The 25,960-nt window shown below is 39.6% G+C and overlaps 3 protein-coding genes across 3 annotated transcripts in view; 1 reads left to right on the forward strand and 2 right to left on the reverse strand.

Annotated features, from left to right (window-relative positions):
• Window positions 1–93: 93 nt before the first annotated feature.
• On the reverse strand, window positions 94–18,833 carry LOC144656439 (uncharacterized). The gene is made up of 10 exons (XM_078516660.1): window positions 18,699–18,833; window positions 15,590–15,804; window positions 14,385–14,614; window positions 13,104–13,237; window positions 12,605–12,841; window positions 11,054–11,662; window positions 9,699–10,042; window positions 4,239–4,605; window positions 3,114–3,350; window positions 94–2,293 (listed from the first exon to the last, which is right to left on the reverse strand). The coding sequence occupies exons 1-10, from the start codon at window positions 18,792–18,794 to the stop codon at window positions 1,022–1,024; spliced, it is 3,741 nt and encodes a 1,246-aa protein (XP_078372786.1). The 5' UTR covers window positions 18,795–18,833; the 3' UTR covers window positions 94–1,021.
• On the forward strand, window positions 5,469–9,282 carry LOC144656780 (uncharacterized). The gene is made up of 6 exons (XM_078517019.1): window positions 5,469–5,619; window positions 6,173–6,258; window positions 6,378–6,503; window positions 6,720–7,200; window positions 8,066–8,213; window positions 9,003–9,282. The coding sequence occupies exons 1-6, from the start codon at window positions 5,541–5,543 to the stop codon at window positions 9,112–9,114; spliced, it is 1,032 nt and encodes a 343-aa protein (XP_078373145.1). The 5' UTR covers window positions 5,469–5,540; the 3' UTR covers window positions 9,115–9,282.
• Window positions 18,834–19,947: 1,114 nt separating the features above from the next.
• LOC144656438 (intersectin-1-like) overlaps window positions 19,948–25,960 on the reverse strand; it is a 50,846-nt gene continuing 44,833 nt past the window's right edge. Inside the window, exons 38-40 of the mRNA XM_078516659.1 lie at window positions 22,437–22,531; window positions 21,834–21,912; window positions 19,948–21,732 (exon numbers count right to left, since the gene is read on the reverse strand). Coding sequence (XP_078372785.1) covers window positions 21,593–21,732; window positions 21,834–21,912; window positions 22,437–22,531 — 314 coding nt within the window. The 3' untranslated portion in view covers window positions 19,948–21,592. The remainder of the gene's footprint in view (window positions 21,733–21,833; window positions 21,913–22,436; window positions 22,532–25,960) is intronic.

The following is a 25,960-nucleotide window of genomic DNA, read 5'->3' on the forward strand; positions in this document are numbered from 1 at the left end:
ATGTTAATGAATACTATAAGTGCACAATGAAGTACAGTCCTACTGTAGTGTTTTATATTGCATGGCAGAAATAAACAAGTGACCAACACTGAAGACGTGCTGGTGAGTTTATTAAGACTACAGTGTATACAGAGGACTACAATGGAAACATTTTCAGTACATATAATCAGTAAAAAGATATTGCTAAGCTTTGCATCCTCTGTATGTACTTTCACATAATGTACCGCCTCGTGCGAATTTATTTAAGTTTATTTGTACAATAGAGGATATAATTCAGGAACATACAGGCCGATTTGCCCAAAAATTACCTTTTTGACATGAAGTATTTACAAGAAATTTAAAAATGACTATTCTAGAACACGAGAGCTTGAGCAACAGAAGTAAATTACGCCACTCACCCAATGTTTTGCTTCTAAAAAGGAGCGAATATAGTAAACTCACTGTAGATAATTCGAAGCGTTCTATTCTATTCACTTCCCTTGGATAGTTGAAGAAGTTAACCTCACAATGGTTGCAGGGAGAAATATCTATAAAGCATTTCCATGAGTACAAGTTTCCCTTAAAGTTATCAGACGATCTATTATTCATCTTGCGTGGTTCGGGCGAGTTAAGATGTCACGAAATTCCGCCTCTTGAAATGCTTTCTGCCACTATGTTGTGCAAAAGTGACCTGGAGATGCCTTGAAGTATGTTTAAAAAACATTTGCGCAGTAGATACGGCTTCTACATCACTACAGATTAAAAAGAAAACCAATGTTTTTCCAGATCGGTCACTCCAGCCTTCGAAGAAGCCATTTTGTTGTGCGCATATGACGTCAGCATGCTCTCGCCCCAACTAGTTCCAGATCTCTATTTGGTCCTCGGACATTTTTGAATCTAGTAATGGCGGCAAGCCAAAGCCGAAGTTTACGCGTGAAATAAGTGGTCTTCCAATTCGAATTTGAACTTAAAATTTGGCAAGGTTACTATTTAATGTAAGTACTTTCAAAAACCGAAGAGAAAAGGGAAGGTAAAATTTTGATCATAGTACCACTTTAACGTCTGGTTTTACCGAGCCTTCTTCATCAGACGAAGCAACGGATGACTGCGACACGGTTCTCGAAGAACTGGGTGGGTCCCGTCCAAAAAGATCTCCAAACGACAGAGCTCTAGCCTTGTCATCATTAACAGGAAGAGCATTCCCATCTGATTGTTTCATTTCTTTTGTTTGACTCTCTTCATCCTCCAGGTTTAAGAATGACAACTCTTGCACCAATTCCTGCACCATGTTTTCGTTATCCTGGTCCTCATTAGAACACTGTGGGCGTTTGATAGATTTTTCATTGTCAGTGCTGTCGCTGCGTCTGGTTCGCGACTTATTTGGAAGCGTAATCATTGGCGAAGTAGCTGACCAGGCGGGTCGAGAAGATTCGGGCTGCATCGTGCTCTTGCGAGAAATTCCGACACTTTCAGCAGAACTCCTGACGTCGTCACGTGAACTTTCGAGGTAATCACGTGAACTACGGAGCTCATCACGTGAACTCTCCAAGATATCGCGTGAACTCTCCAAGTTATCACGTGAACTGTCCAAATTATCACATGAACTGGTGAAGTTATCACGTGATGCGTTTAGACCATCGCGTGAGCTGTCGACACTCAAAAATGAGCCGAGATTTCTGGCGTTGTTAGCAGCTAACGCACTTTTAGAACTTCTCATTGACTGGCGACTCTCCGTTTCGTGGGGTGAAGAACTTTCTCCCACATCATCGCCCGCTTTGTCGTTGAAACTGCGCTCTTCAGCAGGACCATCTGTGGCATCGTTTACCTCACTTGGCGCAACTTTCATCGGAGGTCCACCTTTGGAGTAGTATTTCACCAGTATACCAAACATAGCAAACACAAAGAGAGACGGAATGAACGCCGTCCCTTTCACACTAAGAGGAACTCCTAAATACCTCGAGTTCATTTTTTGATCTTCTAAGCCGTACGTCTTATTGGTCAGTGGATTCACGTGTGACCATCGCCATGCGTAGCTCAACGTTTCCTTGGTAGCATTGGCCAGGAAGTCTCTATCAGTTACTGTGTAAATGTAATCTTCGTTGTCCGTGTATTGGCCGTACACAAAGGGCTCGTAGAAGATCTGATTTTTCCACATGTTGAGGTCAAGGATCATGACGATGAAGATGATCCCATAGTTGAACCATTTCCCGGAGATTCGGATATCTCCCCCGGGGATGTGGAACTGAAAGTTCCCCGTGTTCAGGCCCGGAAGTTTTATGTCCATCCCTCCGTCAAAGTAAGGGAAATCCCAGTCCTAAGACGAAAAAATAAATAAAAAGAAAATGTTTAAGATAATAGCATTACAAAAGTGTGGGTGAGTGATTCAAAAAAAGATCGTGAACTACGAATAGCTAGAATAGAATTTGTAGAGCTGAGGAAGATAAAAATTAATTAAAATTATCTGAGCGCAAATTTCACTATTTCACTCTTTTACTTGTAATGCTGTTTGATGGCTAGTGCCAGAGGCTAAAGGCCTGTCCAAACGGGAAATGTTTGGCGATCAAACACGATCAAACATTGTTTGGTGACCAAACATTCTTTCGTTTAGACACCTTGTTTGACCATGCTCAATCTGTTTAAGCAGCATTCGTGCCTGTGGGACTGCTTTTCTAACGAATTTCATCTTAACGACGTATGTGATATGGCGTACGAAACGATGAAGGAATAACTGGACGGGAACAGAACGAGATTGCGTTTTCGACCCAGTTTCTTGCAGCTAATTCTTACTGCTGATCAAACATGTTTGATACCGTTTGGACACTCGGTATAACGTCATCATGTTTGATCGTGTTTGATTGCCAAACATTTCCCGTTTAACAAGATTCCCATGAAAACACGAATATCGTTAAAAGAAAACTTAGCTTGTTTCACTAGCCATCAAATGACATTGCAAGTGACAGAGGCAAAGTATGGGTTTGGGCCAGGTAGCTCATCAAACGGAGCTTTTGGGAACCGAAAATATTCCCTCCACCTTTCTCTCCCAAAAAGATTTTTTCGTGAATTCCGACCCCTTTTCCTAGGATTAGGCTCTCCCAGATAAGAACCAGCTTCATTTAAGACAACATCAATGATACCTGCATAACAATCAGAAGATCCATAACTAGGATAAAGGCGGCCAAGTACGCTCTGGATACTTCATTGGTCGGCATGAAGTCTCTGCTGATTTCGTCCCAGTTGAGGTAGTCAGTAGTGATAGCAGTTGCTACAACAACACTCATGCTGAACGAAATAAACCAGAATGCGTAAACCCGGTTACGCCGGCGTCTCCAAAAAGCCCTGAGCCCTGGGCTCCAGTCTGGGTACTGCTCTTCCTGCGGAAGTGGGAAAATACTTCCGGTTATTATAATGATCTTTGATAGTCTATTACTCGACATCTTGTGCTTCTTACCAACTAAGTATAATATGTATTCACGTTATGTTAATTTATCAAATTTTGATATCATATATATACTAGTTATGCAACGCTTTCGAGTGGTATACTATGGAATATCCCACGAGTCACTTGTATTTTCTCGGTATACACATGAGCCTTTAGGCGAGTGTGTATACCAAGAAAATGCAAGTGACAAGTGGGATATTCCATAGTATACCACGAGAAAGTGTTGTGTAACTATTTTATACCATGCCATAGAAAATACGCTTACTAAATTTCGTCGAGAATACAATTCGCAGCGCATGATGGGAAGGTTGGGTTGAATACCGTCGAATATACAACGGCTTTCCTGTATTCTGATTGGCTGTATTTTCTATGGCATGGTAAAAATAGTTTTATAACACTCTTTGCCCTTAAAGTTAGAGTGAAAGTGCTTTTACACGGATCAGCCTAAACAAACCAGTAGTGTAGCAGTTCTTGTAGCTTGTTCCAGGCTCTCGATTGGTAGTGACGAACGAAACCAGCGGTGCGAAACTGAGGGCCTGGAACAGGCGACAGCTCTTGTAAGAATGTAATTCTTCTAGTCCTTTAGTGTAGCAGTTGCTATTGTTTTGTGGGAGCTGGGGGCATTGTGCCTGTTAGTTGTTCTATTGTTCCCTCGAAGGGTAGCGAGCCATTCATGTGAGTCCTCGCGAGATCTGCTACCCGACCCCCCCCCCCCCCCAAAAAAAAAAAGCCTGCCCTATACACAAAAGCCTTAAAAGCGTGCGTTTTTATAGACTCGGAGGTCCGCGGGAGACTCGCATTCTTAGTAACACATAGTTACCTGTAGCATCATGTCTGTCACCATCCAAGCCGTTATAAAGTCCCCCAACCAAGTGCCAATAGCGGCCATCTTCATAAACGTCTGATTCTGGATGCCCATGTTATTACTGGCCACATAAGGCGCAAAGTGCGCTCCGCCAAGAAGCAAGAACTCGTTGTATATGAAGCTAATCATGAACAGAAACATGAGTACAGTAAGAAACATCACCATCCACGAGCCTTGGCCATCTTCAGAGAACATGCGCAGCTTCAGAACACGACACAGAAGAAATTTGTGAATGAAGAACTTTCCCACGAGCATTCCCAGGCCGGTGGCAAACAAATACATGAACACTTTGAGAGCGACAAAGCCTGGATCTGGAGGATACCTGAAAACAAGTTTGAAAAGTCAAGCTGCAAACTTGGTAAAACATATAGAGCGGTTTTTACTTGAGTGTCGAAAGTAAATTGCGTTTGCTTTGGTTTTGCATTACTACGCTTAGTGATTGGCTTAAAAATCTCGCGCCACTTTCTCAGCCAATCAGGAGTAAAACCAAAACCAATCGTGACTAGCTCGCGCACGTTTTCCCGCGCTTAGTGATGGCCACATGTATTTGCTTCGAGTTTTGATTTGTTCACTGGATTGTCTGTGTCCTTTGTAATTGGCCAGAGTAATTACTTTGGTTTTGGTTTTACGACACTCAATTGAAAACTGCTCTATTCTCAAATCCGTAGGCCCTTATCAAAAATGTGAAATCCGTACGTTTTAAAGCCGTTGTCTTTTACTAAGCGATTTAAGTGCAACGGAGAAAAGTTTGCCCGCCATAACTCGTAAAGTTATTACTTAAAGTAAGAATTGTCCGCGCTACACAGTTCTTCTTTCATAAGCGCCGCGCCTTTGGCCCCGTTTTGATTTGACTGTTTCCCTACAAAATGGCCAGGTCCGTACCAATTTTCTGACGGTTCCGTACCCAAATTTTTCTGTCGTGAAAACGCGCCTTATATATAGCCTTAGTTAAGTTGTTTCGAGTTGAGTTGTTTCGAGCAGCAATCATTTTGGATCAGAAAATAACTAAGAAAGCGAAGACAACTTTTCTCAACTCTCCAAGTGCCAACAAGTAGTTCAAAACAAACAAAAATGTTTCAGAAAGAAAACAATCTCAGACTTAAGAAGAAAAAGACCTGAGAGCGAGTCTTTTTGACCCAGCTCGCGCGCGCACCGCGTCATAAATACCTATTGTTATGTCAAGCTTTCACTTCGCTCTTTTTCGCGGACGAGCAAGCTATGCGTGTTTCGTGAAAAGAAAAAAGTTTCGTTATCAGGATGAAGGTGGTGATTGCGCTAATTGCGCTGTCATTTTTCTTTCTGTTATCGGATGTTACACAAAATGCTAAACGACAAGGTAAGATTTTCTCGTGTTTAAAAATCTTTTTATCCTTTTCTTTTTCTCGCCCTCGATAATGATAAACTTTGAATCTAAGCAATAGTTTCTTCTTGTTCAGAGACATTTAACTTTCCTCGCCCCGCAACAATTATGCGGCTTTTATTCACCAAAAGCAAAAAGAATGATCTTTACACTCTGAACCCAAACAAGCTCTTTTTGGCCGAGGACACATTTTTCAGACTTTGAATTGCCGCAGGTTTAGTGAAAAGCAAACATGTTTCTGGTTGCCATGGTAATCTCTGCGGTGGTTATGCGCGCGCGTTCTTTTAAACTTCTTTTTCAGCGCGCGCTTCGACGGTTACCTACAATCTTTCCAATTCATAGTTTGCACAAAAATACCGACTCATCGCATTCCTTGCTTCACAAAACAACAAGCAATTGTCATATACGTTGCTACAACGTTTGTCTTGGCTGTTTGTTTTGTTACACTAAAATGAACTTGGCGCTTAAGGAAAAAGTTCATTTTTAAACCAGTTTGAATTACGTGACAGTTTTAAAATCATTTTTGCAGAAACTCCACAAGCAGTCAAGAAGCAAGATTTCATCTTTAGAGATTTCAACCATCAGACGACCATGACCGGCAACTGGGTTGACAAGGTTCGTAAATTTGTGGCTATTTTTAATCTCGGCGGATGGCAAGTTTATTAGGATGATTCAAGAAGTGAAATCACATTTGAACCAGCAATCACTATTCAGATACATTTTTCTTGTTACAGGATTATGTGATTGAGATACAGATTAATTCAATCAAACTTGACTTGAAATTGGTTTACACTTACGACAAAAGCCCGGCTGATGTCAACAGCACACCCAATGACAACAGGACACCCAAAAATGAAAAGGTATTTACAATAACGAACGTTCTTTCTAGCTGTCTATTTCTCTTTCACGAGTCCGGATATATTTCAGATGTAGCTTTTATAACTTATCATTTTTCAGTTTATAATCAATTTTATGTACTAAATCATGCTAATTCTTGGGGTCACAGGCACGTAAGCTTAGGTAGAATTTTGTTGCTTAATGCCATCTATCTTCTTTTATTTATTTGCTGTTGTCAGATCCACAGGTTTGAAAACTGTCCTGAGTATCCCCGAAATGCTACATGCCCAGCCTTCGAAACATCGGAACCTAGAACCCCTGGATTGATGAAGCGGGTAATAGTTGCAGCCACGACACAGGCATGGGGATTTCCAATGAGGATGATGGCACGCTCGTGGAACTTTGCATTGACAACAGGCAACAAATGTTATAACATTACATTGGAAATGGCTGCTAGGACTTGGAATAGCGTGGCATGGCTGGCAGAGTGGATCTTTGGTAAAGTTGTTTGGTTGGCGGAATGTATCTGGGTTGAAGCTACATGGCTAGCTGACTGGATACAGGAGAGAGGGGCATGGTTGTCCGAATGGATATGGGATACACTGATTTGGTTGGGCGAACGGATCTGGGATGGAATAACATGGACTGGAAACCCATTTGTTCCCATGTTTAACTACGTTACTAATGTTATTGCCACGTTTTATGATGGATATCTCGACGGTAAGTCAGAGGCATAATTTGCACAAGTATAATTCTAGTTTGAGATAAGAAATATCAACATCCCCCAAATATGACAAATAAATACCTACAAGTCACAAGTTAAATCAGTGCAATTATATGATATTTTAACTAATGGATGGATCGACCTTCCTTTATTAGCTTCATTAACTTTCTTCAATTAGCTTACTAGATATCTATATATTTGCTCGAATCAAAACTTTAACTTAAGGAAACGGAAAGAAATGTTTGACCTTGATGGAAGCTGAATCAATTTTGAGGCAGCATGATGATTTCCTTAGTTTTCTTAAAAGAGGAGGAATTTTTTAACATTTGACAGAACTCAGTGCTATGGACGTCACTATTCTGTTCAATATCTCCGTTTGGTGCTTTTTGCGAGTCAAAGCATTATCATTAGCTAGCTTCTCAATTTCAATTACACTCTTTTTTTTTATAAGAATACAATTTTTCCGACCCAGGCTGAATATTCTTATTTTTCTGCCGATTTTAGGCTGAAAATATTCTTATGAACATTCTTAGAAAACACCGTTTGACATTCCATTTTAGCAAGTATTAGGTAATCAATCAGTTTGGTGTCCAGAACTGTATCGTGTTGCATTGTGCACATGTACCATTGCTTTTCGTTGCAGCCGTTTTGGCTTTAAACAAAGCATTCCTCACAGGGATAAAGTGACGGAAACGAAAATACCTGATTTTGTTTCAACTGAAAACTATATTCTTTTCAAAGTCTCAGCCTCGGGTTTATTCTTAAAATATTCTTAAAAATTCGCAAATTTCAGCCTCGATATTCTTATAAATTAGATTCTTATAAAAAAAGAGTGTATCTTTTCTTTTTTTTTTCAAACAGAACACGTTAAGAATGTCGAAGCTCGAATTGTTACAATGACCTGGCAGGATGTCGTCTTCATGATGTGCACTGTTGTTGTTGTGAATTTTTTTCTCCTTGTTGGTTACATGTTGGTGAAGTGTACAGTGAACTTCATTCGACGACGATGGTGAGTTGTTGTGTAGAAACTCGCATTGTCAAATTACAGCGGGACGACTTGTGGCAATAAGTATTATGTTACATATGTGAAGGGGATAAAACGGCAATACTGCCTATGATTTAGAGAAGAAATAGGAAATTTCAGCGCAGGCTGAGGGAAAAAAAGCTGAAAATTAAATTATGACACCGGTAGGGTCTTGTGGCAAGTCTGTCTTCAGCAGAAATAATCTTCTCTTGCTCACCACGATTTTTAGGTTATGAGCAACTAATATTTAAAATTACTGATTCATATTGTATAGAACGCACGAAAAAGTATCTTTCTTCCACTGAAATAAACAACAAACAACCATCGCACACCAGCACTGCAAGTAAAATTTTAACAGCCCATAATTTGGTTGATGGGAGGTGCGGTGGCCTAATGGTTAGTGCACCGGATTCCGGATCGAGCGGTCCGAGTTCGAGCCCCGGCCGGGGTCACTTGTGTTGTGTTCTTGGGCAAGACACTTTACTCTCATAGTGTCTCTCTCCACCCAGGTGTATAAATGGGTACCGGCGACATAATGCTGGGGGGGGGGGGGGACCCTGCAATGGACTAGCATCCCATTCAGGGGGGAGTAGAAATATTCCTAGCCGCTTAATGCTACGGAAACCGGGATAAGCTCCGGCAGTGTGGGCCGCTTGGCTCGTGGCTTCTCCTTTATTTATATAATTTGGTTGGCGGTTAATTTTCATCCATTGCACTCTTGATTTGTTATCCTTTTAAGAAAACATTCATTTTTCGTACTTTTTTTCCTCGCAGGCAAGCTCGCCAAGACAGGATAGCTGCTGCCAATTTATCTCCTACCCCGAAAAAACCAACATGGCGACCGAAGCCGAAGAAGAAAAAGCGAAACAATAAGAACACTTGGTAGTAATCGTGTTACACTTTTAAAACCTGCCTTCCTTTTTTGTGTGAAATGAACGTTTCTGAACTTGGTTTTTGTAATACGAGAATTCTTTAAGAAAATGCAGGTTTAAAATGACAGCGAGTGAGTGGTTTCTTATGATGTTTTATTTCATTAAAGTAGTTGTTTATTTCATCCGTTGTCTGGTCGTGTCTCTATTCAAAGATGAATTTTAATTACTCCGATCTCTAACTGTTTCCCTCTCACCCAGTTAATTAACTACCTTATTTGATCTCGTTCTTTTCTTCTTTGGGTAGGAAAGAAGTTTGTTCCTTTTTTTGAGAGGGGGTGGTTGGGAAGGGGTGGAGTTGGGTAGTTATAAATTTCAAACTGAAGGGATCGAAAGACTATTTAGATTTGTTCGCTACAACTAGCAACCAGGGTTATAATTATGTCGCAAAACATGTTACAAATAGTGTGAGTTCTTTCAAAGTTCAACCTTTGTGGAAATTTACAGAACTTCCTCGATGTTCAACCAAGATGAGCAACATCCTCATTTTACATATTCGAGTAATTAACAACACACATTTAAGATTATGTCAGCAACCTACCTTGAGAAAACGAACGCATACATATTGCCAATGATGTCAATGATACAGTCAGTGTAGCTGTGGGAGACTGGATCCTCAGCAAAGATCAGAAAGTTGCAGAACACCACCAAGTATGACGTAACAATGCGGAAGTAAGGATGCCGGAAGTAATACGTAAAATCCTTCTTCACTTCCGGTGGCTTTTCCTTTGATTGGTCCGCATCCATAGCCTCTTCATTCTCGTTGGTCGCTTCACCGTCAAATAGGCTCATGTCTATTGCTTCCTCCCTTCTACTTCGATGAATAGCAGGGGACAGTGGCAGTCCTGCAGTGCTTCGTCCATCGTTTATTATAAACGGACGTGGCTAGAGAAATGAAGATACGGCGTACTTTTTTTAAAGGTGCTGACACACTCAGAGAAATGCTGCAGGGGTATGTCGCAGCGACATGTGGGAGAAGCCACGAGCCAAGCGGCCCACACTGCCGGAGCTTATCCCGGTTTCCGTAGCATTAAGCGGCTAGGAATATTTCTACTCCCCCCTGAATGGGATGCTAGTCCATTGCAGGGTTCCCCCCCCCAGCATTATGTCGCCGGTACCCATTTATACACCTGGGTGGAGAGAGGCACTATGAGAGTAAAGTGTCTTGCCCAAGAACACAACACAAGTGACCCCGGCCGGGGCTCGAACTCGGACCGCTCGATCCGGAGTCCGGCGCTCTAACCATTAGGCCACCGCGCCTCCCAGCGACATGTAGCAGGGACAAACGTCATAATCCACGTGTCACACGCACTAATCAAGCACTAAAGTGCAGCTGGGACATGATGCAATGTGTTACAAATGTGTGACACAGTGTGACACTTGTCACACAATGTGTCACTCCGTGACAAGTGTGACCACCCCCCCCCCCCCCCCCTCCGTGTATCACCACTTTGAACAGTGGTTAAACTAAAAGCTTCAATACACACACGCCCCTCTTCGCGCGCAAGTTTTTCATTTTTTTGAGAGAAGTTTAAGATTCGACCCCTACGGAAGTCTTATAAGCGTCCCTGAGCCGTTGAAGCGACCTATTCATTTTCGCGCGCAAGTAAAAGCCAATCAATGGAATTAAGGGCCAAATAGGGGACATCAGTTCACCTTGTCGGGAGGAGAAGGGGGGGGGGGGGGGGATGGGTGAGAGAGAACTGAACGCGCCAAGAGAGAAGTCTGTTTGCTTCGGTTAGTAAACCCGTTTTTTACTTGTTTAGTAAGCTCCAAACCTAAAGCAGGCCTACTTTTAATAAAATTAACCCTTGTGATCTTCCATTGCAAGTTGACTTAGTTTCAGTTTAGCCGCAGGAATACGAAAGTCGTCCAAGAGCAACGCAGTCCACTTACCCATTCAACTCCTTCTTCAGACTCCTTGTTTCTTCTCTCCTCCATTCTCTTCTTCTTTCTCAGACGCTTCATTTGCCTGTGATGTCTGACATCCCGTCGATACTTGCGCACTAAGACCTCATCCGGGTTCTCTTCTAAGCCAAAGAGCCACAACAAATAACCGAAGACACAGAACGCAAAAATCGACGGTACGAAAGCGATGCTCTTCAGCGTTAAAGAATAACCCTTGTATTTAGCGTTCATTCGTAGATCTTCCAGTCCGTATGTCATGTTAGTTTTCGGATTTATGTGATTCCAACGGTATTCATAAGACAACAGAGATCTATTTCCCCATCTCAGAAATTGTCTGTCCGATACAGAGTAGATATACCCCTCTGGGTCCGTGTATTGGCCGTACGCGAAGGGCTCGTAAAAGATCTGATTTTTCCACATGTTCAGGTCAAGGATCATGACGATGAAGATGATCCCGTAGTTGAACCATTTGCCCGTGATGTAGACGTCCAGCGGTTTTCCTCCACAGCACCCGGGAATTCGTACATCAAACGCGTCTGAGTTGACTCCAGGCAGCTTAATGTCCAGCGAGCCAGCAAAGTGAGGGAAATCCCAATCCTTAAAATAGTGAAAATATAGTACAGTAAAAATCCGCGAGTAAGAACCTGATATTGAGAACCTGTTAGGTTAAAATTTTCAAAGTAGACTCCATTTTTATAAGAAACTATTTAGCCTCAAATTTGGAAACAGGTTCTTATTTACTAAAATTGATTAAAAATGTTTATTTCTTTTGGGAAAATAAGTTTGAAAAAAGCTTTACCGCCGTACATGTATATAATGTCATATTCTAAATGATTAGTTCCTCATTTTTACATAAGCACCTGACACTTATGTGGTATGCAAATTTTATACAAGGAAAAGGACGAATACCACTAAAAGTTCTAGCATCAATGTAAATTTTCTTTAGAAAATAAGAACCTATTAAGAACCTGAATAGCCTAAATTTGTGTTATGTACAATTTATATATAAGAGCCTGTTTAGGCTGACCTGGAAAAATTTGGGTTCTTACTGGCGGGTTTTTACTGTATGTGAACAAAACAAGTCAACTGGCTTAATAAACTGCGCAAATACAAACCCGTCCTGCCATTTTAATAAAAGACTTCAACTGCGCCTGCGTATCGTACGTTCCGTGCGTTTGCGTTCAAAAGTGTGAACGTTGCTTACATTTGCGTTTGCGTCGCATGCGTGAACCTGGCTTAACTACTACTCTTCTATTTTTCTGATATTTTATTTTATATTTTTATTTAATTTTGATTTTTGTTTTTGTTGTGCTGCCTTGTGGCGGACGTGACTGCTTTGCAGTCCATTGGTCCCTTACGCTTACAACACACCCCTTTCCCAAAACCTACACACATTTTCCATCCCCTTTATATGTACCCGCTGATCTCAGTGGTGGCTTGGGAACCCATTCATTTGTGGATCCCATACTATAACACCTTTAAAGCCACAAAGGTTGCTAGTGAATCTACTGTTTTTATCATTTTTTTTACATAACCAACCTGTATAACTATCATCAAGTCCATAACGAGAATGAACGAAGCCAGAAACGCCCTCGCTAGCTCACTTGACGCGACAAAGTCTCTGTTTACTCTGTCCCAGTTCACGTAGTCCGTGGAAATTGCTGTGCTGACAATTATTGTCATGGAAACGAAGACAAACCAAAACGCGTACACTCGGTTCAAGCCCTTCCTCCAAAATCGGCGGAGAGCTGGGGCCCAGTGTGCATACTGCGCTCCCTGTGTGAATGAATTAAATGAAAAAGTGAAAAACGGATTTAAATCGAGATTGAGCAAGTAGCCTTCTTGTGGGATCCATGAAAGACAAATATCGGATTTACTTTAGCCCTTATTAAATTAAATGTTTTAACAACATTTGCCCAACTAGAAGTGCAATCATCATCATCATCATCATCATCATCATCATCATCATCATCATCATCATCATCAACACCACCACCATCATTTCGGGCATTCGCTAGGTAATACGGTAATTATTTACCTGTAACATCATATCTGTTACCATCCATGCGGTAATAAAATCACCAAGCCATGTACATATAGCTGCCACTTTCATGAACGTTTGGTTCTCCATTCCCATGCGATTACTTGCGTGCATTTTATCCATGTATTTACCTATTGGAGAAAATGTTAAATAGGAAGAACTGAAATTAATGCTTACTTCCTGATACTGTTAGTAGATGGCCTGTAAATGAGGCGTAGATGAGCTACTCCCTTGTCTGAATCTGTTAGGTGGTCTTTGTTGTGGAAATGCATAATAGACAGATGACATTTAGATAATAGGTAGATAATGATCACATTTTTATGTCAAAGTTCTAATTTCTGATAACAGTGAATTTCCCCGATTGACACATGTCTATCTGACAGATATTTTGAAAATAGTTTGAAAATATTTTAACGACTTTTTCCGTTGGCTCCTTGGGAAAGCCGTTATAAAGCGTTAACCGAGAATTTCTGCGTTACCACTCTTTTATATTATTGACCTTATTAACTACAACACTACTGAAGCTATTTGAAAACTTTTTGGGCCAAAGCATTAGGCTCTAGCAAAGCAGGCCTAGAAGACGTTTCTTAAAAGGTGTGGTTCATGGAAGGAATTCCTTGCCCATCCACATTCCTTACTAAGGTCTGTTCAAGAACTAAAACTATACATCTACAATTCACAGAGTTGAATATCCTAAACAAAAAAAGCTTAACTTTGTTAATCTTCTGTTTAATTTTAGCTATTGAACTGGACAAACAAAATCTTGGTGGTGGTGTCTGTGTTTTTGGTTAAACAAGAAAGGCTCCCTCAAAATCAGTTTTAATTCTTATTTCGATTCTCTTGCCTGTGTTCTTTAATAAACTTACGGCCAACACGGTCAATGTTGCTAAATTCGCAACTTGATGTGAGCTAAAAATGCCATTTAGTAAAATCGGTTTTGTGTGTCTAGAGCAGTTTTCAATTGAGTGTCCTAAAACCAAAACCAAAACCAAAGTAATTACTCTGACCAATCACAAACGACACAAACAATCCAATGAACCAATCAAAGCTCGAAGCAAATACATGTAGCTGGCACGAAGCGCGGGAAAACGTGCGCGAGCGAGTCGCGATTGGTTTTGGTTTTACTCCTGATTGGCCGAGAAAGTGGCGCGAAATTTTTAAACCAATCACTAAGCGTAGTGAACGCAAAACCAAAGCAAACGCAAAGTACTTTCGACACTCAAGTGAAAACCGCTCTATACGCCAACAAGATTTTCACTTCGTAAAAAGATTTATTACCTTCAAGCATGAGGAAACCATTGTACGCAAAGCTAAAGCAGAACAGCGAAAAGAGCGAGGTGAGAAACATGATCATCCATGAACCCTGTCCGTCCTCTGTGAACATCTTGAGTTTGAGCTTTTTACAGAAGAACCAGCCGTGAATGATCCATTTACCGACACACATTCCAATTACTATGGCGAACATCCAACAGCTGAACTTGATGAGAGAGAAAGAGCCCTTGGGCCATCTGGAGAGAAAAAAAGAATTAGCATTTTTATAACCACGAGATTATGGACACCGCCATAATGTCATTTATGTAGAGGCCGACGTTAGTTATGAAACATTTTAGTTGAGTAAACATTGTAGTATTATCTTATCGTAATTGCCAGGTGGCTTTTTTGAAGGCTGGAATTCGGCATATATCCGTTCATCGTTAACCAAATTGAATATCTTGAATTCCGCGGTTTTATTCCCATCATACAAGGAGAGTGTAAGACATGTGTTCGTCCTCATTCTTCGTAACCTTCGAGGAGTACACATCAGAGAATTTTCCCGCCTCCATCCCCAGTCATTCCGCCTTCATCAGCCACTGGCCTTTTGCTTACGGCTGGGCCTGTTTTCACGCCCACCTGCGCTAACGATCCGTCGTATTTTTGGTAATTAAGCTGTCACTAAAGCTATTTTAGTCAATAAATCGCCACTCTCGTGGCCAAATTATTCCATCTTGGTTATCTCACTTTTAATCTGGGTTGTCTTTCGATAAACAACTGGCGGCTAACAATTAAAAGTTCTCGTAGGCATCTACATAAATAGTAGTGTAGCAGCCGTCGTAAGCTTGTAATTCTACTTGTCCTCTAGTGTAGCACATGCTACTGTTTTGGGCTAGGGGCATTGTTCCTGTTGTTTGGGAATCCTTCCGAGAGCTGCTACCCGACCGGATTATTCTCTTTCTGTCTACTAGTCTAGTAGACATAGGGGCCTATAACTAGAGGGGCTTAATGCGAGGGGTATTATAATCAGGATTTTACTGTACTTCAAGTGACTTGGTCTCGTCAAGTGACTTAGTCTCGGCCGCTGAAAAGTCGCCAGATCGGACGGATTTTGGCTAAACTAATCATTGCCACATTACAACCGAATCAAAACCAACCAACCAAACAAACAAACACCCAAACAACAACAGCAACAACAACAACAACAACAAACAAACAAAAGGATACCACACCTTATAAATACAAAAGTGTAGATTTCTCCTATGACGTCAATAATGCACTCACGATAACTGTGAGAGACTGGGTCCTCAGCGAAGATAAGGAAGTTACAGAACACCACCAAGTAAGCTGTGATGAGTCTGGAGTAGGGATGGCGGAACAGGTATCTACTGCGGCGGGGCTCCGGTCGGGTCAGTTCCTCCTCGTGGCGCCTTTTATCAGCTGCGGGCTAAAGATGAATACTTTTACTTTTAGTAATATGATATGAGGCAATGCTTGTGTCATAACGACACAGAAACTAGTCCCAACAGAGCACTGTATTATGTAAATTGCTTGTTCATTTTGTAGCCTAGTCATATGAGCTAGCACTCGCAAGTCTTAGTTTTGTAGCTCAGTGGTAGAGCGTCCGACCCTTGTGTTAATGTCATAGGTTCTATTCTCGTTGGGAGAGCTAGGAATCCTTTATTTCTAATCCCGATTCTGAGTAACTTGATTGTCTGATTAACATATAATTTTTCTGACTAAATGAATAACTCCTCCCTTTATTTCTGAGGCCAAGTGTGTTGAGTTTCTAGACAGTTGATGAGATAAAAAAAACTCAACTTGAAATACCTGATTGTCGTGCATAACATACCGATCACCAAATTCAGTATTGTCAAACACATGTTCAAACGAAACTAATGTATGGTAAACAGACAGTTAGGTGATCAGATTTTTTTAAAACATAAATTTCAAAATAAACTTGGGAAACAAAGTGTTAAAATGACCCTTGTAATAGAAAGGTTAGGTATCATCCACGAATTTGCTAATTAACTGCGCTGCGCAGTTCTTGCTCTGCACGGGGTTTATTATTATTATTATTAACTGCGCTGTGCAGTTCTTGCTCTGCACGGGGTTTATTATGATTATTATTATTATTTTTTTTTTTTTTAGTTTTGTCGGTGACCAGACGCAGACCTCCACTCGGTCGAGGTTATTTCACGCGATGTTTAGAAGCTATAAATCAGTAACAAATGGAAACAAATGGTTATTATTTATCTTTACAAAGAATGTTTAGTGTGAAATATACAATTTTGAAGCGTTTTTTTCAAAGAAAATTCTAAATTTTCATGCCTCGAGAGAAGAATATATTTCAGCTTGCCAGAATCTGTGAATAAATACCATTACGTTGGTGTAAAAGAATGTGCTGACATGACAAGTTTCACTTTCGATCGGCTAGACCTCGAGTCACGTAATTTTTCAAAGATATTAGCAGCTACCTTTCAAATCTTTGCGAATCCATTAATCTTTACTTACAAAATTCAGTGTGAAGTATTTTGAAGCGTTTGAATCGAAGAAAATACTAAAATTTCACGCTTTAAAAAAATACGCTTTAGCGGGCAAGAATTTACATTTATTTACATTACGTTTGTGTCCTGGAATGTGCTGGCGTTAGCAAATTTTTACTTTCACAAGGCACTGATCGGCAAGAATCACGCAATGCTCTGAAAGATTTAAATCTGGCACAAACAAATCCTCTGGTCTAAACTTAGCATGTTAAGTGTGAAATGTTCGACGTTTTAGCGTTATTTATTTTTGGAGCTGTGTCATCTATAGGATTTCTGAAATCTGATGGAAAACCACCGAGACAAACATGGCCTGACTTGCAAGGGTTACGTACAAAAATAAATACCATTACGTTGGTGTAAAAGAATGTGCTGACATGACAAGTTTCACTTTCGATCGGCTAGAGCTCAAATCACGTAATGTTTTAAAGCTATCATAAGCTACCTATCAAATCTTTGCGAATCCTTTGGTCTTTACTAAACAAATGTATTGCATGTATTTCTCTTTTAAGGGTAATCTATTATTTTTGGGCCTGTGTCATTGAAAGGATTTTAGAGATAAAAAAAAAATTCCCTTCACAAACATGCCCTGACTTTTACCGCTTACGTCATTCGGTATGCTAGGGAAATACCCTCTGTTCTAAAAACAGCTTCAGCGTCCGCGCGTGGGAATTCGGCCAGAATTTGCATATAAGAAAAATTATTAATCGCGGCTAGAACAAGTCAACCATGAAATGTCACACAAAGTTTGTCAGACGCTGCATTTTTACAACCGTCTATTGTAATACGAAAACCGAAACAGGGTCAAATAAATTTTGAACTGTTGAAGAGGTTCAAAAATAGTACTAACTTTATAGAAACTGCGAAACATTCTCATTGGGCCAGTTTTCAGTTTATGCAAATGGGGAATACTGTCAAAATTCTCACGGATATTTACGTTCCTTGCGTGAAGCCAGACGTACTTATCAATTGTAAAGTTTATCCTCGGAGACCCAGGGGTAGTTGTTGTAAACCTTCGCCCAAAAAATCCCGTCGTCCGGATAAGCGATTTTTTGGTTTACGGATCAGGATCGTGGGAATTAAATTTGGCCAGCATTAGCATATAAGAAAACTATTTAATTGCGGATGGACCTAGTCAACCATGAAATGTCACACAAGGTGTTTTCTTACCATTTTGCTTGTCAGTCGCAACATTGTTTGACGCAGATAAAGGGGATATAAGGGGGTGGGGGTGCATTTTTTATTCTCCCCGCATGGCTACCCCTAGGGTGGTCACGTGACCAGCGCAGTTTTAAGCTCTAAGAGCTTCTTGTTGTTTACTAAAACGAATGTATCGTTAACATAGACCGAATGTTTTTCTTACAGTACCACTCTGTAAAATCTCAAGAAAATAAAAAATTGAAAACCTTCATTTTTCAGCAGCTAATGATAATTATAATAAAATAAACAAATTTGAAAAGAGAATTGTTCCGATTCTGTAATAAATTTAATATCTTCTTGAGAGTTCACAAGGTGGTAGTGTAAGAAATAGGATTCAATTGAATCAAAGAACTTGAATAGTTGTGTTAAAAGCGAAGAAAATCAAAGCGCACAGGTGTTTTGAGCTAATCGTAATTTGGTATTCACCGCGAATCCTCTTCAAACTAGTTATATAAGTTCTCTCCAGCTCAATCGAGTAGTAATGGTTTGAAAATGGAATTGCTTTATCATTAAGGTTTTGAAAAATTATTACATAATTATAATTATTATACGAGATTCAAAAAATTCACGGGATAAACTTGAAATTCACCGTACTTACCCAATATTTCTTGCCAAGCTCATGAAGTTTCTGTATTTCCCGGAGTTCCTTCGATGACAGCGAAGTTGCGCCTACTGGATGCACTTTTAAACTCATACCTGGCTAAAAAAATGCCTTAAATGCAACTTAAAAATGAAAAACTTCCTCTTTCTCAATGTAAACTTTCTTACAATTTGTTTTTGTACGATTCTCATGTCCTGTGTACAGTTTCTATAGCAACGAACCAAAAACCATGAGCGGTTTTAAACGCAAATTTTGCTTCTATTTATATAAAAATAATTTGGGTATTAGTAAAACATCACCGATATAAAGACACTCAAACAATGACACAAAGAGAATTTTTGTCGATAAATATCAAATTAGCCTGCGTGAAGTAAACCACATTTAAGGAACATGCTTTTGTAACAGTGATATGATAAGCTCTGTTAATTATTTATTATGTGATCCGATTGTAGCAGATGTCGCAAACGAAAACACTTCATTTATGAAGAGTTCATTACATCCGCGGCATTTTTTTCACCAGTACTTAAGAGGAAAAGTCCTCTTTACCCACGAAACACGAGCTGTAAACTTGAGAGGGTAGAAAGGGAGACTTTTAAGGGAGAGAGTTTTTCAGCCAACACACAGATTGTACACTCAATGGGGCAACATACAACGGTCAATGGTGAAGGATACATTATTATCATTAACCCTAAGCTTAAAACGCCAGCATGAAAGAACTCTTTAATCGCCTCAAAGCTCGACTGTATAATCATTTGATCGTTTTATGTTCCTCCGAAAAGTTCCATGTTTAAAAACTATTCCCCCATTCAATATTTTCACCGTTATATGTTGTCCTGTCTTTCAAGCTTACATCTCACTTCGGATCTCTTCAATCAGTTCCTTAACTTAGCAAACGCAAAACAAATTAAACCAAACACAACATTACATGTAGCGCAGTTTTCACTCGAAAAAAAAAATTCGCATTTCCTTGGTTTTGCATTTCAACGCTTAGTGAATGGTTTAAAAAAACACACACACACTCAGACTCGCTCACACATATTTTCCCGCGCTTTACGCTGGCTACATGTATTTGCTTCGAGTTTTGATTGGTTCACTGGATTATCTGTGTCCTTTGTGATTGGCCAGAGTGATGACTTTGGATTTGGTTTTAAGACACTTAGTTGGAAACGGCTCTAAAAGATAAAGCAGAATATCCCAGTGCACAATAAAGTATGCTACGACGCCGAACACCACCACACAGCAGAAATCTGTTAACGAAATTTTAATTGGAGTTTTACATCACGATTCACTGATTACAATATTGTTGCACGTAAAAAAACGTAACAAACTCTTCCTATTAACAGTTACATGTCATACTTTTCTTTCATTTTCTTAATAAATGTCATATTAAAAAGTCAAAACCATTTGCTTTTTCGCTTTGCTACTTTGTATGCTCGGTTTTTTAAACCTTCTGCGAAGAAAAAGAAAACAAAAAAACAAACGATATAGTCCAAAATTGATAATGTAGCAAAATGGAATGGCAAAAACATTCCTTAATCCATTCCGTGACTGTATTATTTTAAATGAATAACTGATACTTATGTTCATGTTTTCGTCCGCCAAAGGACAATACATTTACAAGCCTGATATTAATTTTATAGTAACTTACGTAGTGTTTGCTCATGTTTTCAGACTATATATAAGGATTACGTGATATTTATGTAGAAATAGTGTCGAATTAAAATCCAGGAACCAGTTAATTCAAAGGCGACTAACGCTAACACGGAAACAGCGGTTTTCCCCGATCTAAAATGTTACAGTTTTAGATAAACCATTCATTGTTGTAGCCTTTGAAAGCGAATCCAAATGTTTCTCTAATCTTGGATTAGCTCAGTCTTTGTTTGAACAACTGGGTTCACGTCTTTAAATACGTCAAAAATTAAGAGTTGCCTACTACTTCTCAGAACGAGGAACGAATTTTTCTAACGATATATAACAGGTCGCAACAATGCCCCCTAAAATAATAGAGGTATTGCTTATAACGGACGAATAAAAATGGTACCTCCAGAGCGACAGTGTCTCAATCTGATGACACTTCAGGTTACATGTCTTCGTTTCAGTACAACATTGAGAACGTATATTTGATAAACTGCGACATAGTCCTTCGCAAAAGCGCGCCACCCCCGAACCACAATAGCGAACAAATGAGAAAAAAATCCCTTCTCACTAAGGATCCCGGTTTGACTTTTTTCTAGAACGCATTTACGTTGTATTGTTATTCTTAAACCTTTTCGTTCTAAGCCAAATGGCTTGATGTTCCTGCCCGATGTCACCATACGATGGTCTTCGTGCTAATTGGACTGAAGAATTTAACTTTCTATCGAAACAGTTTACCACAAGTAATCTGTTGGTTTATTCCAACGATCCTCAAGGTTGCTTTTGCACTTATTTCCTTGGTATAAAATACAAGTTGTTCGCTCTTGAGTGCGGGACACTCCTGCAAGGCGATATAGGCAATGTATTCTAAAGATTGAGAGCATTCAAAGCAAGCTGCCGGCTTATTTCTGATCAAACAATCAGCCTACAGTCTTTAGGACTTTGTGGAAAAAAATAATCCTTAAATGCACAGAACTGTCTTCGTGTGGCGTGTAGGCCTGATATGTTTACATTCCGAAGACACAATTCCCTACCGGACACAAATTCAGCCTGTCTTGCCATTCTTACTTGCTCTCTCTCTCGAAACCAGATAAAATAGTTATTTACTGGATGCCTATATAAATACCACCAAGTCACCAGTCCAGAGCAGACTATGTACAACTGGGCGTGGCGCCACGTGGCACCACGTGCTTACATTGGAGGCTTAAGCCATCGGTTTATCGCTCACATCGGCTTCCTCTCTAATTTGATTACAGTTATGTTGCATCTAATTGCAGTTCTATTCTAACTACCACTTCTCCAGATTCCACTTCGTACAATAGCAGTCGCTCAAACCAGGGACCTTTGCCTTTTGATAGAAGCTTCGCCAAGCTCACTTCTGTGCGGCCCAGAAAGTCTGACAAGAGAAAAAGAAGGGGGAAATTCAGAATACTCAAGAATGACAATTTCACAACATTGCAAAAAGATGAAAATTTATACTGCGACTTATCACATTACCATTTGGTGAGAACAGGTCTCGATCAAACACAGTGATGCAGAGTACATCTTGTTCCAAGCTTTTAACTATAAAATTCATCTGCGAAGAAACAATACAAAAAGAAATGTTTATCAGCCAAGGAATATCACAAACCATGCAATTCACACAACCAACGCTTAAGTTAAGTTTCAGTAGCATGAAGCAACTAAGTGTATCGCTACTTCCCCTGGATGGGATGCTAATCCATTGCAGGTTAATCCCCCCCCCCCCCCCCCCCGCCAAACATTCACCCTCCCTCTCAGCATTTTATAATGATTATCCAACACTTTTCCGCGTTTAGGAATACTCCTAAGTGGAAAGTGGAAACGTGAGAGTAAAATGTTGTGCCCAGATACACAACACAAAGATACTAGTCACTGGAGGGAGTCGGGATGAGTAATAACACACATTAGCCAAATGGCAACCGCTCCACAAGAAGTCTTATGATAAGATAACATATAAGGCAGAAGATAAATCAACTTGGAAGAATAGGTTTATGAAAAAAAAAGTGTTTCCCTGCTTAGATCATGGTAAATAAGGAACACAAGAGTTGCACCTGGTGTTTTATGCTGTGTAAGTCTTACCGTAGAGTTCCATTTGGGGTTCAGCGTCTGCGGTATAACTTTCGTGCGGTGTTCTTGACTGCCCATGCTCACTTCACAGTAAGGATCACTTTGGCCTGTGCACCGAAAGAAACAAACGAACGATCGGGTAATGATATGGCAAACTTTCAAGATTTACCACTTGTACTGGTTTAGTGATTAAACAGGATTCTTTAGATCGGACTGAGTACGTTTACCAGATTGAGTACAAGTTTGACTTTTAAAACACAGTGCTTATGCGACCTTATGCTTTCGATTATCACATTTCACACCAATCTCGTGCTGATAGCTTCTATTAAGCTGGTTAGCAACAGGGAGGAGTGAGGGCTCTGGAAACGTAATTAGATTGAAATTTGAAAGTCGTACTTGTACTCATGATCTAAAGGACCATAATATTCTATTAGTTTAAACCAAGGTCTACCTTTCGAACGGTTTTTCGACGAAATGTAATTATAATCACAACTTGAAGTACAAACTTCCAGCAAGAAATAAGCGCGGGAATTGCCGCGCGAGTTGACCTGATTGGCCGAAAATACAAAACCTTTGCTCTGATTGGTTACAGCTATTGCACGCGTTTCCTAAGTAAACCAATCAAATCTTGAAGGGGTGGTCCAGTAGCGAACCAGTGACCAGCTGCGAGAGACAACCAAGATAGTAAACTGGCAGTTTATTTTTAAGCTTTGAAAGCAATTTCCTTTTATAGAAAGAAAAAAAGAAAAACATTCTACCGAGTATTACGTCAAGAGTTAAGAAAACACTCCAACAAGGGAAGAGACGACGTCCCTTTTTGGGAGTAAGCGACCAGAGAAAGACGTCTGAAATTCAGGCTTAAATGTATGAAAATTATACTGTATTAATTGTATTACGGCCCTTTCAGTGACTTCTTGTAGCCATAAAAATACCACTTGAGCAAAGCGCAAATTGTAGCCGGATCTTCGGGTAGGTAAGAATCAGAAATGAACTTAATAGACCAAAACAAACTTCGGTTAGACTAAACTTGCCTTCATATTAGCAACTTTCCTCGCCCCCGTAGAAAATAATATTGTCTAACCTAAATATTGGGCCAAATTTTCAACTGTTTGATCAACCACGCAATTAAAAATTTTTGCGCAGTTTGCTTTGTCTTTGTCAAAAACGACACTGAAACAATGAACAAGAATAAAAAGATGTTGAGTTTCCACAGCCCTTTGAATTTCTCGCAAACGTTTACGACTGTTTTTATAACTGTACAACGAAAAAAGGAAGTTTCTGTCTCCGTTATGAATTCACGCTGCAAATAATCATCTGTTTCCACAGACAGCCGACCACAACGCAAACAATCTTGTTTATTCACAAAAACTTTCGCCGCTTAATTGCTATTTTCCGAAGGTGCACCCCGACAGTGAAGACAGGAGAATTGAAAATTGAAATCATGGAAGCTAGCTGTTAAGTTAAAGACTCAAAGTGACAGTCGTTTTCCTTAAAACTGTCTAGCTTTTTAGGAATGAAGCTTTTTGCCGCATTATCTTTAATCTTTGTTAAAGACAAAAAGACACCTAAGCTTTTTATTCCTGAAAATTAATTTATAGTCTGACTTAAATGATTAAAAATATGATCAAATTAAAAAAAGGATCAGAGCATCAGCTGTCAACTAAGGTAGGGGATTTGCAGTTGAACATGTGTTTCTTTTCGAGATAATTCTTTTGACGTACGACGCAAAGATAAGAAACGTTTTCAAACCTTAAACAATCTCCGAAACTCGAAGTCACTTCGGGATGGTATATCAAGAGATTTTAAATTAACAGGCAAAAGCTGAGCAAACACAAAAGTGAAAATGTCTAGGTTTATGGCGTAATTCTTTAAACTAATTCGACAATGTTTATATATAATTCATTTGTCGTGATGAAAAAAGTGAAAATTAAATGTCTTTTTGCCGACAGTTCCAAACTGATTAAACCTCAAAACTTCAATGTTTTTTCACCCTAGGGGCTTAAAACGTTAAAATCAAGCATATTGACAAACGTAAAAGCGATATGCAAACATGATATTTTTATGCTAATTCATTGTTCAATTGATGTATTTAAATCAACTGCAGTTCGTATTAGTGATCGGATTATAGGAAGCACGCTCCATAAAACACAACGCAATTTTTTGAAGACTTGCCCAAAAAATTGGAAGGTAGGTAACAAATAATCATACGCCTCAAATCTCTGTTTCATTACGGCGGACTAGAAATCAACAGAATTACAAAAAACCTTCTTGATTTAGTGCCTTCCGCGCTGAGCAGGGAGGCGATCGAAGGGCGGACGCTTAAATTTACCTCATTAAAAATCGAAGGAAATTTCAAAGTAATATTTTAAGGAGGTAAAGGTCAAAAAGACTGAAAAAAGGACTGGAAAAAAGCAACATGGATAATTCAAACTCTGAGCGATAAGGAACGAATGGAGACAGTCACGTTTAACATTTTATGAGATGGACAATTGGCGACGCAGCTTCCCCACCGTTATTTAGTATGTGTATCGTTAAGGTGGACGTAGCGTAAACATATCATTAACGTATCCTCTTGGCGATTTACGCTTCCTCAAAAAGATATCTTATTTTCAAAACAAAGGATAGAAGGAAAAAGGTAGCAATTGGTTTTAAATCCATCTCGTTTCCTAAGAGGAATTCAGCAGAATACTTGTTACGTTGTACCCACTTCGATCAAACATAACGGTGTCAAAAACTACTCGCTTGCTTAATCTGCTAGTATGTGTTCTAGTAACTTGATACGTGCATTCACTGATGCCTTTAGTAAAAAATATCCTCTATTAAATTTCGCATAAGTTTAAATGCATCTAAAGTTTCGGGCATTAGTTTTGACACGCTTAATTTAAAGCCAGATCGAGTTTCTACTGATTCAAAGCGGTTTTCATCGCTGGTCAACTAAAGTTGTTTAAATCACACTATTACAAACGCTTTGTAAAAGAAGAGAGAATTGCTCAATAAAGTTTAAGGAACACTTCAATGGTATCTTAAGAGGTAACCAATAGCTTTTCAGCTTCCAAAGGCAACTACATCAATCACTTGACTGACAGCCATGTTAAATACAACTTTGTTTTCGTAATTTGCACTTCTTTTCGTAAAATATTTTTGTATTTTCAGTGAACAGAAAGCAACGTTATTCGGAACTGAGGGGGAAGTTATGCTTTTAGCCTGAGGCAAGATGTAGAAATTTTAATACCCTCAACAGGAATTTTACTTACTATTTCGCAAAGTTACGAAAGCTGTGTAAATGACGACAACAGAGCTACAAAACAGCTGCAAAAATCCAAACAAAACTCTGATTGTTAAATGCTATCCTTGCGTAAAAACTTAATGCAAAATACTTTGCCAAAACATCGCGTTTATAAGGTGCTGCTGACATGTAATTTATCCCGTTACTAGGCAATTTCCATTCAATTTAATTGCTTTCGGGGTTTTAACACTGTATAAACTTTGATGTTGTCGCTTTTGTCAGGCTATTCGATTATACTTTACGGAACAGA

Source organism: Oculina patagonica, chromosome 6, assembly GCF_052425735.1.
Source record: "Oculina patagonica isolate OP01 chromosome 6, crgOcupat, whole genome shotgun sequence".
In the NCBI taxonomy this organism is placed as follows: Eukaryota; Metazoa; Cnidaria; class Anthozoa; order Scleractinia; family Oculinidae; genus Oculina; species Oculina patagonica.